Source organism: Protomyctophum bolini (genome assembly GCF_963924005.1).
Source record: "Protomyctophum bolini genome assembly, chromosome: 22".
NCBI classification, from domain to species: domain Eukaryota; kingdom Metazoa; phylum Chordata; class Actinopteri; order Myctophiformes; family Myctophidae; genus Protomyctophum; species Protomyctophum bolini.
In genome coordinates this window covers 34,505,111-34,520,398 of record NC_137883.1, presented here as the reverse complement: position 1 = coordinate 34,520,398, position 15,288 = coordinate 34,505,111, and the positions used below count along the sequence as shown (strand labels likewise).

At 42.8% G+C, this 15,288-nt stretch overlaps 1 protein-coding gene across 1 annotated transcript in view; it reads left to right on the top strand.

The window, feature by feature from the left end:
• fbxo21 (F-box protein 21) overlaps window positions 1-12,614 on the top strand; it is a gene marked incomplete at its 5' end in the record, with an annotated part of 53,395 nt that extends 40,781 nt beyond the window's left edge. Inside the window, 3 exons of the mRNA XM_080756129.1 lie at window positions 3,191-3,381; window positions 4,934-5,091; window positions 12,230-12,614. Of these exons, the coding sequence (XP_080612255.1) occupies window positions 3,191-3,381; window positions 4,934-5,091; window positions 12,230-12,504 (624 nt within the window). The 3' untranslated portion in view covers window positions 12,505-12,614. The remainder of the gene's footprint in view (window positions 1-3,190; window positions 3,382-4,933; window positions 5,092-12,229) is intronic.
• Window positions 12,615-15,288: the final 2,674 nt, after the last annotated feature.

The window sequence follows — 15,288 nt, the reverse complement described above, 5'->3', positions numbered from 1 at the left end:
TGTACTGTCTTGGTGTTATGTGCTTTGTGTTGTTTTTGATGTGGGTGTTGAACTGTTGAACAGATTGTGAAGACAAATATCCTTCGGGACAATAAAGATTATTATTATTATTATTATTATAAAGGAGAATTCCATATACTAAAAGGCTTTCTTACCTTTATTTGTAGTCGTTACGTCCCCACCAAAGAGGTCCAGGTGTTATTTTGTGCAAAAGCTCCTTATTGGCTATTTCCCCCTACCATAAGCCCTCAATGAATTGAATTGCATTGAATTGAATGAATTGCGGAAATGGTGAAAATGGAAAAATGAAATTCCGGAAATTGCGGAAATGGAAATTGCGGAATTGCGGAAATTGCGGAAATGGTAATTGCGGGAATTGCGGAAATTGAAATTGCGGAATTGCGGAAATTGAAATTCCAGAAATTTCGGAATTGCGGAAATTGTGGAAATCCGCAATTCCCGGAATTTCATTTTTCCATTTTCACCATTTCCGCAATTTCCGCAATTTCCGCATTTCCGCAATTACCATTTCCGCAATTTTCCTCAATTTCCGCAATTTCAATTTCCCCAATTTCAATTTCCATTTCCGCAATTTCCGCAATTACCATTTCCGCAATTACCATTTCCGCAATTCCGCAATTTCCATTTCCGTAATTTCCGCAATTACAATTTCCGCAATTCCCGGAATTTCATTTTTTCCATTTTCACCATTTCCGCAATTTCCGCAATTTCCGCATATCCGCAATTACCATTTCCGCAATTTTCCTCAATTTCCGCAATTTCAATTTCTATTTCCGCAATTTCCGCAATTACCATTTCCGCAATTACCATTTCCGCAATTCCGCAATTTCCATTTCCGTAATTTCCGCAATTACAATTTCCGCAATTCCCGGAATTTCATTTTTCCATTTTCACCATTTCCGCAATTTCCGCAATTTCCGCATTTCCGCAATTACCATTTCCGCAATTTTCCTCATTTTCCGCAATTTCAATTTCCCCAATTTCAATTTCCATTTCCGCAATTTCCGCAATTACCATTTCCGCAATTACCATTTCCTCAATTCCGCAATTTCTATTTCCGTAATTTCCGCAATTACAATTTCCGGAATTTTATTTTTTCTATTTTCACCATTTGCGCAATTTCCGCAATTTCAATTTCCGCAATTCCGCAATTTCAATTGCGGAATTGCGGAAATGTTAATTGCGGAAATGGTAATTGCGGAAATTGCGGAAATGGTAATTGCGGAAATTGCGGAAATGGTCAAAATGAAAAAATGAAATTCCGGAAATTGCGGAAATTGCGGAAATGGTAAATGTGGAAATTGCGGAAATTGCGGAAATGGTGAAAATAGAAAAAATGAAATTCCGGAAATTGCGGAAATTGTAATTGCGGAAATTACGGAAATTGCGGAATTGCGGAAATGGTAATTGCCGAAATGGTAATTGCGGAAATTGCGGAAATGGAAATTGCGGAAATTGAGGAAAATTGCGGAAATGATAATTGCGGAAATTGCGGAAATGGTGAAAATGGAAAAATGAAATTCCGGAAATTGTGGAAATTGTAATTGCGGAAATTACGGAAATGGAAATTGCGGAATTGCGGAATTGCTAATTGCCGAAATGGTAATTGCGGAAATTGCGGAAATGGAAATTGAGGAAATTGAGGAAAATTGCGGAAATGGTAATTGCGGAAATTGCGGAAATGGAAATTGCGGAAATTGAGGAAAATTGCGGAAATGGTAATTGCGGAAATTGCGGAAATGGTGAAAATGGAAAAATGAAATTCCGGGAATTGCGGGAATTGCGGAAATTGAAATTCCAGAAATTTCGGAATTGCGGAAATGCTAATTGCGGAAATTGCGGAAATGCGGAAATTGAAATTGCGGAATTGCGGAAATTGAAATTGCGGAAATTGGAATTGCGGAATTGCGGAAATTGAAATTGCGGAAATGGAAATTGCGGAAATGGTAATTGCGGAAATGGTGAAAATTGCGGAAATTGTAATTGCGGAAATTACGGAAATGGAAATTGCGGAATTGCGGAAATGGTAATTGCGGAAATTGCGGAAATGGAAAAATGAAATTCCGGTAATTCCGGATATTGCGGAAATTGTAATTGCGGAAATTACGGAAAAAACACTCGGAAAAAACAATTTTTCCGGTAAATACAACACATTGAGCAGGGCACTGCAGGGAGTTGAACCCCGTTCCGGTAAACCAGAAGTCCGACACCAGTGCCTTAGTTTTTGTGTTGTTCATTTACAGGTCCAGGTGTGCATACGCATGTGCGCGTGTGTAGGTGCACGCTTCAATATTTTTTTTAATCCTCAAAAATGATGAAAAACGGCGTGCCATAGTATGCCGTACGATATGGGCTATAGCCCATGGTCCAAAATGATGAGAAACGAGGCTAATTCGCTTATTTCCATCATTTCGATGGAAATAAGCGAATTAGCACAAAAACCCATCCCCCTTTATGGGCTTATGGTAGGGGAAATAGCCAATAATGCACTTTTGCACAAAGTCCTAAATCGAAGAACGACTGACATCCCATTCTGGGCGGGAACCCCTTTTGGTGTCTTACCCCCTCAGGCCGGGAACCCATATTTGGGTTCTGTACAGTATGTACAGCATTAAAAAATTACAAAAAATTGATGCTGCTATATACATATTTGAAGTTTTTCAGAAACCTTAGGCCAGGCTTTAGAAGGCGTTTTTAGATTCGGCCGTAGGCCTGAATGGGTTAAGAGACGTGGCGGGACGAAAAGCTGTATATATAGAAGGAGCTAGCGCCCCTCAAAAAAATAAGAAATATTACAAAAACACATACATTAAATATTTGTCACCAGACTGTAACACTGCATGTGTTGGTCCCCCGTCTCAAGGTGCTGGACATCCTGCAGCACATCCAGGCCCTGGACCCCGGGCAGCACGGGGCAGTGGGCTACCTTTAAACCTTTAAACCTTTACACTGTCCCCGTCTCAAGGTGCTGGACATCCTGCAGCACATCCAGGCCCTGGACCCCGGGCAGCACGGGGCAGTGGGCTACCTTTAAACCTTTAAACCTTTACACTGTCCCCGTCTCAAGGTGCTGGACATCCTGCAGCACATCCAGGCCCTGGACCCCGGGCAGCACGGGGCAGTGGGCTACCTTTAAACCTTTAAACCTTTACACTGTCCCCGTCTCAAGGTGCTGGACATCCTGCAGCACATCCAGGCCCTGGACCCCGGGCAGCACGGGGCGGTGGGCTACCTGGTGCAGCACACGCTGGAGCACATCCAGCACAAACGCCACCCGGTGGAGCCCGAGGTGAAGAGGCGCGGCGCGCCGGAGCACGGGGAGGTGACGTACTCCGTGGGCCTCGTCATGAAGCACAAGAGGTGGGTTATGGGGAGCACAGGGAGGTGGGTTTAGGGTTATGGGGAGCACGGGGGAGGTGGGTCAGGGTTATGGGGAGCACGGGGAGGTGGGTCAGGGTTATGGGGAGCACGGGGAGGTGGGTCAGGGTTATGGGGAGCACGGGGAGGTGGGTTTAGGGTTATAGGGAGCACGGGGAGGTGTGTCAGGGTTATGGGGAGCACGGGGAGGTGGGTCAGGGTTATGGGGAGCACGGGGAGGTGGGTCAGGGTTATGGGGAGCACGGGGAGGTGGGTTTAGGGTTATAGGGAGCACGGGGAGGTGTGTCAGGGTTATGGGGAGCACGGGGAGGTGGGTCAGGGTTATGGGGAGCACGGGGAGGTGGGTCAGGGTTATGGGGAGCACGGGGAGGTGGGTCAGGGTTATGGGGAGCACGGGGAGGTTGGTCAGGGTTATGGGGAGCACGGGGAGGTGGGTCAGGGTTATGGGGAGCACGGGGAGGTGGGTCAGGGTTATGGGGAGCACGGGGAGGTGGGTTTAGGGTTATAGGGAGCACGGGGAGGTGTGTCAGGGTTATAGGGAGCACGGGGAGGTGTGTCAGGGTTATAGGGAGCACGGGGAGGTGGGTCAGGGTTATGGGGAGCACGGGGAGGTGTGTCAGGGTTATGGGGAGCACGGGGAGGTGGGTCAGGGTTATGGGGAGCACGGGGAGGTGGGTCAGGGTTATGGGGAGCACGGGGAGGTGGGTCAGGGTTATGGGGAGCACGGGGAGGTGGGTCAGGGTTATGGGGAGCACGGGGAGGTGGGTTTAGGGTTATAGGGAGCACGGGGAGGTGTGTCAGGGTTATAGGGAGCACGGGGAGGTGGGTCAGTGTTATGGGGAGCACGGGGAGGTGTGTCAGGGTTATGGGGAGCACGGGGAGGTGGGTCGGGGTTATGGGGAGCACGGGGAGGTGGGTCAGGGTTATGGGGAGCACGGGGAGGTGGGTCAGTGTTATGGGGAGCACGGGGAGGTGGGTCAGGGTTATAGGGAGCACGGGGAGGTGACGTACTCCGTGGGCCTCATCATGAAACACAAGAGGTGGGCCGGCGTCACAACTCTCGTAATAGTGGTGCTAGCCACTCCTATTACGTGTGTGTGTGTGTGTGTGTGTGTGTGCAACTGTGCATGCGTGCGTGCGTAGAAATACTGCTGAATGGCACTGTTGAGCATCACACGAACGCACACACATACACGCACCCAGGCCAGGGAGGAGGACAGTACAGTACAGTACAGTACAGTACAGTACAGTGCCACTCACTTCAGATGGGTCTGATTATTATTTATTTTAAAGAAGTCCTGGCAGCTGAAAGCAGCTCATGTTTAGCAGCACAGTGGCCGATGTTTTCCATTTTTGTTGCAAGTGTATGTAAGGTGCTTTACACCTCCACTAGTGGCATAGAGAGAGTTTTAATAGTGTGTGTGCGTGCGTGTGTGTGTGTGTGTGTGTGTGTGTGCCCATGCGTTCGCGATAATATTTCCGCAATGCCTTGGTCCTGTGTAGCACTAACCTGGTGCCCCCTCCTCCCCCCCAGGTCGGGCTACAACTGTGTGATCTACGGCTGGGACCCAAAGTGCACCATGAGCCAGGAGTGGATCACCACCATGAGGGTCCAGCAGCTCTCCTCTGGGGCCAACCAGCCCTTCTACAACGTCCTGGTGCAGGACGGAACCTGCCGCTACGCCGCGCAGGGTGAGCACGCACCTTCTAAAACGCACCTTCTAAAAACGCACGTTCTAAAACACACGTTCTAAAACTCTCGTACACTATTTAACAATATAGGCTTAGGCCATATCAGCAGTGCACTCTCACATTCTGTGGTACCGCGGGGGGGGAAAAACCCCCACCATTCTAGAACATAGAACTAACTAAGCATTTACCTAGCAAATCCCACGGTATAGACTAGAGCGTCGCAGTCCCGCCCCCCCCTCGAGAGACCCGGAAAATAATTCCCCGTTCATTTTCCTCATAGACTTTTCAAAAAGTATTTCTTTAAAGACGGACAAAGACAACTCTTGTCGTGACAAATCATGACAATAAACACAATGTTTTGGGCCGAACAAATAATTAGAAAGAAGGGAAAAAAAGTTTTTTTTGTTGTTTTTCTTCTTTGTGATTATTTGTTTGGTCCAAAAACAGTGTTTTGTTGTCATGATTTGTCACGACTCGAGTTGGCTTCGTACGACGCTTAAAAGGTCTTTTAAATAAATACTTTTTGAAATGTCTATGAAAAAAAAAGTTAGCCTCATTTCTCATCATTTTGGACCGTGGGCTATAGCCCATATCGTACGGCATACTATAGCGCGCCGTTTTTCATCATTTTTGAAGATTTGAAAAAAATGACGAAATGACAAAAACGATGGGTTATAGCCCATGTTTTTTGAAATTTTGAAAAAATAATTTAGCCTCGTTTCTCATCATTTTGGACCGTGGGCTATAGCCCATATCGTACGGCATACTATAGCGCGCCGTTTTTCATCATTTTTGAAGATTTGAAAAAAATGACGAAATGACAAAAACGATGGGTTATAGCCCATGTTTTTTGAAATTTTGAAAAAATAATTTAGCCTCGTTTCTCATCATTTTGGACCGTGGGCTATAGCCCATATCGTACGGCATACTATAGCGCGCCGTTTTTCATCATTTTTGAAGATTTGAAAAAAATGACGAAATGACAAAAACGATGGGTTATAGCCATGTTTTTTGAAATTTTGAAAAAATAATTTAGCCTCGTTTCTCATCATTTTGGACCGTGGGCTATAGCCCATATCGTACGGCATACTATAGCGCGCCGTTTTTCATCATTTTTGAAGATTTGAAAAAAATGACGAAATGACAAAAACGATGGGTTATAGCCCATGTTTTTTGAAATTTTGAAAAAATAATTTAGCCTCGTTTCTCATCATTTTGGACCGTGGGCCCATATCGTACGGCATACTATAGCGCGCCGTTTTTCATCATTTTTGAAGATTTGAAAAAAATGACGAAATGACAAAAACGATGGGTTATAGCCCATGTTTTTTGAAATTTTGAAAAAATAATTTAGCCTCGTTTCTCATCATTTTGGACCGTGGGCTATAGCCCATATCGTACGGCATACTATAGCGCGCCGTTTTTCATCATTTTTGAAGATTTGAAAAAAATGACGAAATGACAAAAACGATGGGTTATAGCCCATGTTTTTTGAAATTTTGAAAAAATAATTTAGCCTCGTTTCTCATCATTTTGGACCGTGGGCTATAGCCCATATCGTACGGCATACTATAGCGCGCCGTTTTTCATCATTTTTGAAGATTTGAAAAAAATGACGAAATGACAAAAACGATGGGTTATAGCCCATGTTTTTTGAAATTTTGAAAAAATAATTTAGCCTCGTTTCTCATCATTTTGGACCGTGGGCTATAGCCCATATCGTACGGCATACTATAGCGCGCCGTTTTTCATCATTTTTGAAGATTTGAAAAAAATGACGAAATGACAAAAACGATGGGTTATAGCCCATGTTTTTTGAAATTTTGAAAAAATAATTTAGCCTCGTTTCTCATCATTTTGGACCGTGGGCCCATATCGTACGGCATACTATAGCGCGCCGTTTTTCATCATTTTTGAAGATTTGAAAAAAATGACGAAATGACAAAAACGATGGGTTATAGCCCATGTTTTTTGAAATTTTGAAAAAATAATTTAGCCTCGTTTCTCATCATTTTGGACCGTGGGCTATAGCCCATATCGTACGGCATACTATAGCGCGCCGTTTTTCATCATTTTTGAAGATTTGAAAAAAATGACGAAATGACAAAAACGATGGGTTATAGCCCATGTTTTTTGAAATTTTGAAAAAATAATTTAGCCTCGTTTCTCATCATTTTGGACCGTGGGCTATAGCCCATATCGTACGGCATACTATAGCGCGCCGTTTTTCATCATTTTTGAAGATTTGGAAAAAATGACGAAATGACAAAAACGATGGGTTATAGCCCATGTTTTTTGAAATTTTGAAAAAATAATTTAGCCTCGTTTCTCATCATTTTGGACCGTGGGCTATAGCCCATATCGTACGGCATACTATAGCGCGCCGTTTTTCATCATTTTTGAAGATTTGAAAAAAATGACGAAATGACAAAAACGATGGGTTATAGCCCATGTTTTTTGAAATTTTGAAAAAATAATTTAGCCTCGTTTCTCATCATTTTGGACCGTGGGCCCATATCGTACGGCATACTATAGCGCGCCGTTTTTCATCATTTTTGAAGATTTGAAAAAAATGACGAAATGACAAAAACGATGGGTTATAGCCCATGTTTTTTTAAATTTTGAAAAAATAATTTAGCCTCGTTTCTCATCATTTTGGACCGTGGGCCCATATCGTACGGCATACTATAGCGCGCCGTTTTTCATCATTTTTGAAGATTTGAAAAAAATGACGAAATGACAAAAACGATGGGTTATAGCCCATGTTTTTTGAAATTTTGAAAAAATAATTTAGCCTCGTTTCTCATCATTTTGGACCGTGGGCTATAGCCCATATCGTACGGCATACTATAGCGCGCCGTTTTTCATCATTTTTGAAGATTTGAAAAAAATGACGAAATGACAAAAACGATGGGTTATAGCCCATGTTTTTTGAAATTTTGAAAAAATAATTTAGCCTCGTTTCTCATCATTTTGGACCGTGGGCTATAGCCCATATCGTACGGCATACTATAGCGCGCCGTTTTTCATCATTTTTGAAGATTTGAAAAAAATGACGAAATGACAAAAACGATGGGTTATAGCCCATGTTTTTTGAAATTTTGAAAAAATAATTTAGCCTCGTTTCTCATCATTTTGGACCGTGGGCTATAGCCCATATCGTACGGCATACTATAGCGCGCCGTTTTTCATCATTTTTGAAGATTTGAAAAAAATGACGAAATGACAAAAACGATGGGTTATAGCCCATGTTTTTTGAAATTTTGAAAAAATAATTTAGCCTCGTTTCTCATCATTTTGGACCGTGGGCCCATATCGTACGGCATACTATAGCGCGCCGTTTTTCATCATTTTTGAAGATTTGAAAAAAATGACGAAATGACAAAAACGATGGGTTATAGCCCATGTTTTTTGAAATTTTGAAAAAATAATTTAGCCTCGTTTCTCATCATTTTGGACCGTGGGCTATAGCCCATATCGTACGGCATACTATAGCGCGCCGTTTTTCATCATTTTTGAAGATTTGAAAAAAATGACGAAATGACAAAAACGATGGGTTATAGCCCATGTTTTTTGAAATTTTGAAAAAATAATTTAGCCTCGTTTCTCATCATTTTGGACCGTGGGCCCATATCGTACGGCATACTATAGCGCGCCGTTTTTCATCATTTTTGAAGATTTGAAAAAAATGACGAAATGACAAAAACGATGGGTTATAGCCCATGTTTTTTGAAATTTTGAAAAAATAATTTAGCCTCGTTTCTCATCATTTTGGACCGTGGGCTATAGCCCATATCGTACGGCATACTATAGCGCGCCGTTTTTCATCATTTTTGAAGATTTGAAAAAAATGACGAAATGACAAAAACGATGGGTTATAGCCCATGTTTTTTGAAATTTTGAAAAAATAATTTAGCCTCGTTTCTCATCATTTTGGACCGTGGGCTATAGCCCATATCGTACGGCATACTATAGCGCGCCGTTTTTCATCATTTTTGAAGATTTGAAAAAAATGACGAAATGACAAAAACGATGGGTTATAGCCATGTTTTTTGAAATTTTGAAAAAATAATTTAGCCTCGTTTCTCATCATTTTGGACCGTGGGCTATAGCCCATATCGTACGGCATACTATAGCGCGCCGTTTTTCATCATTTTTGAAGATTTGAAAAAAATGACGAAATGACAAAAACGATGGGTTATAGCCCATGTTTTTTGAAATTTTGAAAAAATAATTTAGCCTCGTTTCTCATCATTTTGGACCGTGGGCCCATATCGTACGGCATACTATAGCGCGCCGTTTTTCATCATTTTTGAAGATTTGAAAAAAATGACGAAATGACAAAAACGATGGGTTATAGCCCATGTTTTTTGAAATTTTGAAAAAATAATTTAGCCTCGTTTCTCATCATTTTGGACCGTGGGCTATAGCCCATATCGTACGGCATACTATAGCGCGCCGTTTTTCATCATTTTTGAAGATTTGAAAAAAATGACGAAATGACAAAAACGATGGGTTATAGCCCATGTTTTTTGAAATTTTGAAAAAATAATTTAGCCTCGTTTCTCATCATTTTGGACCGTGGGCTATAGCCCATATCGTACGGCATACTATAGCGCGCCGTTTTTCATCATTTTTGAAGATTTGAAAAAAATGACGAAATGACAAAAACGATGGGTTATAGCCCATGTTTTTTGAAATTTTGAAAAAATAATTTAGCCTCGTTTCTCATCATTTTGGACCGTGGGCTATAGCCCATATCGTACGGCATACTATAGCGCGCCGTTTTTCATCATTTTTGAAGATTTGAAAAAAATGACGAAATGACAAAAACGATGGGTTATAGCCCATGTTTTTTGAAATTTTGAAAAAATAATTTAGCCTCGTTTCTCATCATTTTGGACCGTGGGCTATAGCCCATATCGTACGGCATACTATAGCGCGCCGTTTTTCATCATTTTTGAAGATTTGAAAAAAATGACGAAATGACAAAAACGATGGGTTATAGCCCATGTTTTTTGAAATTTTGAAAAAATAATTTAGCCTCGTTTCTCATCATTTTGGACCGTGGGCCCATATCGTACGGCATACTATAGCGCGCCGTTTTTCATCATTTTTGAAGATTTGAAAAAAATGACGAAATGACAAAAACGATGGGTTATAGCCCATGTTTTTTGAAATTTTGAAAAAATAATTTAGCCTCGTTTCTCATCATTTTGGACCGTGGGCTATAGCCCATATCGTACGGCATACTATAGCGCGCCGTTTTTCATCATTTTTGAAGATTTGGAAAAAATGACGAAATGACAAAAACGATGGGTTATAGCCCATGTTTTTTGAAATTTTGAAAAAATAATTTAGCCTCGTTTCTCATCATTTTGGACCGTGGGCTATAGCCCATATCGTACGGCATACTATAGCGCGCCGTTTTTCATCATTTTTGAAGATTTGAAAAAAATGACGAAATGACAAAAACGATGGGTTATAGCCCATGTTTTTTGAAATTTTGAAAAAATAATTTAGCCTCGTTTCTCATCATTTTGGACCGTGGGCTATAGCCCATATCGTACGGCATACTATAGCGCGCCGTTTTTCATCATTTTTGAAGATTTGGAAAAAATGACGAAATGACAAAAACGATGGGTTATAGCCCATGTTTTTTGAAATTTTGAAAAAATAATTTAGCCTCGTTTCTCATCATTTTGGACCGTGGGCTATAGCCCATATCGTACGGCATACTATAGCGCGCCGTTTTTCATCATTTTTGAAGATTTGAAAAAAATGACGAAATGACAAAAACGATGGGTTATAGCCCATGTTTTTTGAAATTTTGAAAAAATAATTTAGCCTCGTTTCTCATCATTTTGGACCGTGGGCTATAGCCCATATCGTACGGCATACTATAGCGCGCCGTTTTTCATCATTTTTGAAGATTTGAAAAAAATGACGAAATGACAAAAATGATGGGTTATAGCCCATGTTTTTTGAAATTTTGAAAAAATAATTTAGCCTCGTTTCTCATCATTTTGGACCGTGGGCTATAGCCCATATCGTACGGCATACTATAGCGCGCCGTTTTTCATCATTTTTGAAGATTTGAAAAAAATGACGAAATGACAAAAACGATGGGTTATAGCCCATGTTTTTTGAAATTTTGAAAAAATAATTTAGCCTCGTTTCTCATCATTTTGGACCGTGGGCTATAGCCCATATCGTACGGCATACTATAGCGCGCCGTTTTTCATCATTTTTGAAGATTTGAAAAAAATGACGAAATGACAAAAATGATGGGTTATAGCCCATGTTTTTTGAAATTTTGAAAAAAAAAGTTATCCTCGTTTCTCATCATTTTGGACCATTGGCTATAGCCCATATTGTACGGCATACTATAGCGCGCCGTTTTTCATCATTTTTGAGGATTTGAAAAAAATGACGAAATGACAAAAACGATGGGTTATAGCCCATGTTTTTTGAAATTTTGAAAAAAAAAGTTAGCCTCGTTTCTCATCATTTTGGACCGTGGGCTATAGCCCATATCGTACGGCCTACTATAGCGCGCAGTTTTTCATCATTTTTGAAGATTTGAAAAAAATGAAAAAATGAAAAAAAAATCCGCAATTTCCGCAATTTCAGCAATTACCATTTCCGCAATTTCCGCAATTTCCGCAATTCCGCAATTTGACAAAAACGATGGGTTATAGCCCATGTTTTTTGAAATTTTGAAAAGAAAAGTTATCCTCGTTTCTCATCATTTTGGACCATTGGCTATAGCCCATATCGTACGGCATACTATAGCGCGCCGTTTTTCATCATTTTCCTTTTTGAAATGTCTATTTCCTGGGCCTCAGTGGCGTCGTCATGAAAGGGGGCGGGACTGGGCCTGGCGTGGTCATGAAAGGGGGCGGGACTGGGCCTGGCGTGGTCATGAAAGGGGGCGGGACTGGGCCTGGCGTGGTCATGAAAGGGGGCGGGACTGGGCCTGGCGTGGTCATGAAAGGGGGCGGGACTGGGCCTGGCGTGGTCATGAAAGGGGGCGGGACTGGGCGTGGTCATGAAAGGGGGCGGGACTGCGACGCTCTTCTATACCACACAGTCGTACATCATGACAACGCCTTGCCTCTTGGTTTCCCTCTTCCAGAGAACCTGGAGCCCCACTCGGCCCCCCTGGAGATCGGACACCCGGAGGTGGGCCGCTACTTCTCCGAGTTCGCCGCCGACACCCACTACGTCGCCAACGAGGAGCTCCAGACGCGCTACCCGGAGGACACGGCCGAGACCCTGGGCGCCGTGCGGCAGCTCTACCACAGACCGCCCCCCGCCAACGCCAACACCAACGCTGGCACACAGGAGGAGCAGGGCCCCCCCGCCTCCCCCGCCACAGACCAAAACAACCAGCAAGCCACGCCCATGTAGCACCCCTCCCTCCCTCCCCCCTCCCTCCCCTAAGGCCTCACTCACACCTAAGACACACAGAAGACACACTTGTGTCTTCTGTGTGTCATGGCCGCCCTCAATGCATTTCCAATGGGAGTCACGTGGTTTCATGACTCAACCTCGTTGCATGGCCCGCCTTCTGCCCGCCCCATGCGACGTTGCAAAGGTTGCGTCTTCAAACCACGTGACTTTGCATCGAGGCGGCCATGACGCACGGAACACACAGGACACGCGTGTGTCTTGCGCGTGTCTCAGGTGTGAGTGAGGCCTAGAACTGCCCAGGAGAATACTTCCCTCTGGACAGCCATTATCACACGCCAGCTTGGACATTGTCTCACGGTATTCGGGTCAGGTCCCGTTCACAAGTGTCGCGCTAATTTCACTTTGTGTAGGATACTGTATAGTTATAGCGACGGCCGCTATACCAGTCAGCCATATTTCCAGAGACTGAGATGAGCTTGCCTGCTGCCTGTACGGAGAAACTGGGCAATAGTTGTAATTTTGCACGATATACCCCTTCAGTATTGAAAATGATCGACTGGAGGATTTGATATTAAAGAGGAGTAATGAGAGGAGGATCGGTAGCCCCTGCAGGCGAAACATCCTAAAACCATGGAATGCTTCCATGCCTGGACAACAAAAAAAAACTATCCGTTTTCTCTGCAATCACACTAACAAACACTAACACGCATACAAACAAACCAACAAACAAACAAACTAAAAGATGAAGTGAACTTTGCTTTTTAACACCACCATCATCCACGCGTCACTTCCTTTTAAATCATATTTCATGCACTTATGAAAGTTTTGACTTTCATCCTTTCTAGAATGTGGTATTTCTTTTTTCCCCTGTATATTTAAAAAGCTAAATATTGTAGAGAATAAAGGGCTCGTCGATGTTGAGCTGTTAATTTAATTGTGTGTAAAAAAGAAAAAAAAAAGAAAGAGGAACCAAATGAGGATCACATTGACTTGAAACCGGAATGACAATGAATGAGGAATGAGGACATTTTAAATAAATAAAAAACGTTTCAAGGTTTTGTTTCTCTGCCAGTTTGCTACTTTGAATAGTAAAGCGTTTGCCAGACCTACCAGACAGGCGCGGTCGTTTTCTGCTGTCTGCCGGCGTCTTTTCCGGGGTTTTTAGAGACAGCTGGTGGATGGAAATTAAGCTCCACCCACCGTGGCTGACTGCCGCGGGGGGGGGGGGGGGGGGGGCAAGCGTTTCCGTCGCGGCAGTCAGCCGCGTGGGTGGAGCTTCTTTTCCATCCACCAGCGGTGGACGGCTTCCTATGGCCGTTCCTGCATCTGCTCAGGTCTGGAAACGCTGTAAGAGTGACAAACAAAATGGGTTCACGCTTCACAGCTGAAATCCACAGGATTCTTTTAAAAGGGAAGCTTAATTCACCGCTTTTGCAACCAGATCTTATTTTAATGATGTTTGGGAGACAAGAAATACTTTCCTGGGGTTAGTCAGTGCATCCGGACAGTATTCACACTCATTAACTTTTGCCACAATCATTAATCTACAGTGTAGATTAATTTAGATTAATTAATCATTAATCTACAGTGTAGATTAATGATTGTGAACGAAATATTCAACAAAAGTTTTTTCACTTCATCCTTATGGGGTATTGTGTGTGTAGATTCTACACACACAATACCCCATAATGATGAAGTGAAAAAACTTTTGTTGAATATTTCGTTAATTCATTAAAAGTATTCACACTCTGGGAATGATGCTACAAGCTTGGCACACTTGAATTTGGGGTATTCTTCTCTGCAGACCCTCTCAAGCTCAGCTGTCAGGTCAGGTTAGACGGGGAGCGTCGCTGCACAGCTATTTCCAGGTCCAGTTCCAAGTCTGGGCTCTGCATGGCTGGGCCACTCAAGGACTTTCACAGAGTTGTCCTCAAACCACTCCTTCGTTATCTGTAGCCGTGTGTGCTTTAGGGTCATTAATGTCCTGTTGGAAGGTGAATCATCGACAAAGTCGTCGGTCCTGAGCGCTCTGGAGCAGGTTTTCATCCAGGGTGTGTCTGTTGTACACTGCTCCAGTGCTCCATTCATCTTCCCCTCTATCCTGACACGTCTCCCAGTTCCCGCCGCTCGAAAAACATGCCCACTCCACACAGCATGGTCGCTGCCCACCACCGTGCTTCAACGCATAGGGATGGTATTTTCCAGGCGATGATCGAGTGGTGCCTGGTTTTCCTCCAGACGTGACGCTTACGTATATTGGTTAGCTGCATGTGTCAAAGAAAGATTATTTATAAAACGTATAGCTTTCTAGAGATTTATATTTGATATTTTAAAATGGAGCACTTGTCTTTCATTCACTTCAAGTGGATAAAGTAGGCTATTCAATATTTCTAAACTTTCAGCTGCCTTCTGTATAATGAGATAAAACCATGACTAAAAAAACATTGAGATTTTAGAATTTTGTCATCTTGCCAGCCTGATTTTCACAACACCTTAATTGTGATAATTTGTACTGTAGTCTGAACTTTTAAGATGTGTCATTTATTGATTACCAACAATAAGGAACAAAGACAAAGTGTGTCCCAGACAGCTGTCCCTATTGTTAATTATCAGCCCAGGGACACGTTTAAAACTTAAAATTTCCAAATAAAGGGACAATTCCTTGTTTCAAACTGTGTTGAAATGATAAAGTTTGAAAACCACTGTCTGTCTGGATCGCATTAGGTGTTTTAGGACCTCGCGGACGCCAGAGAATAGAGATATTATTTGCGTTGACTTGAC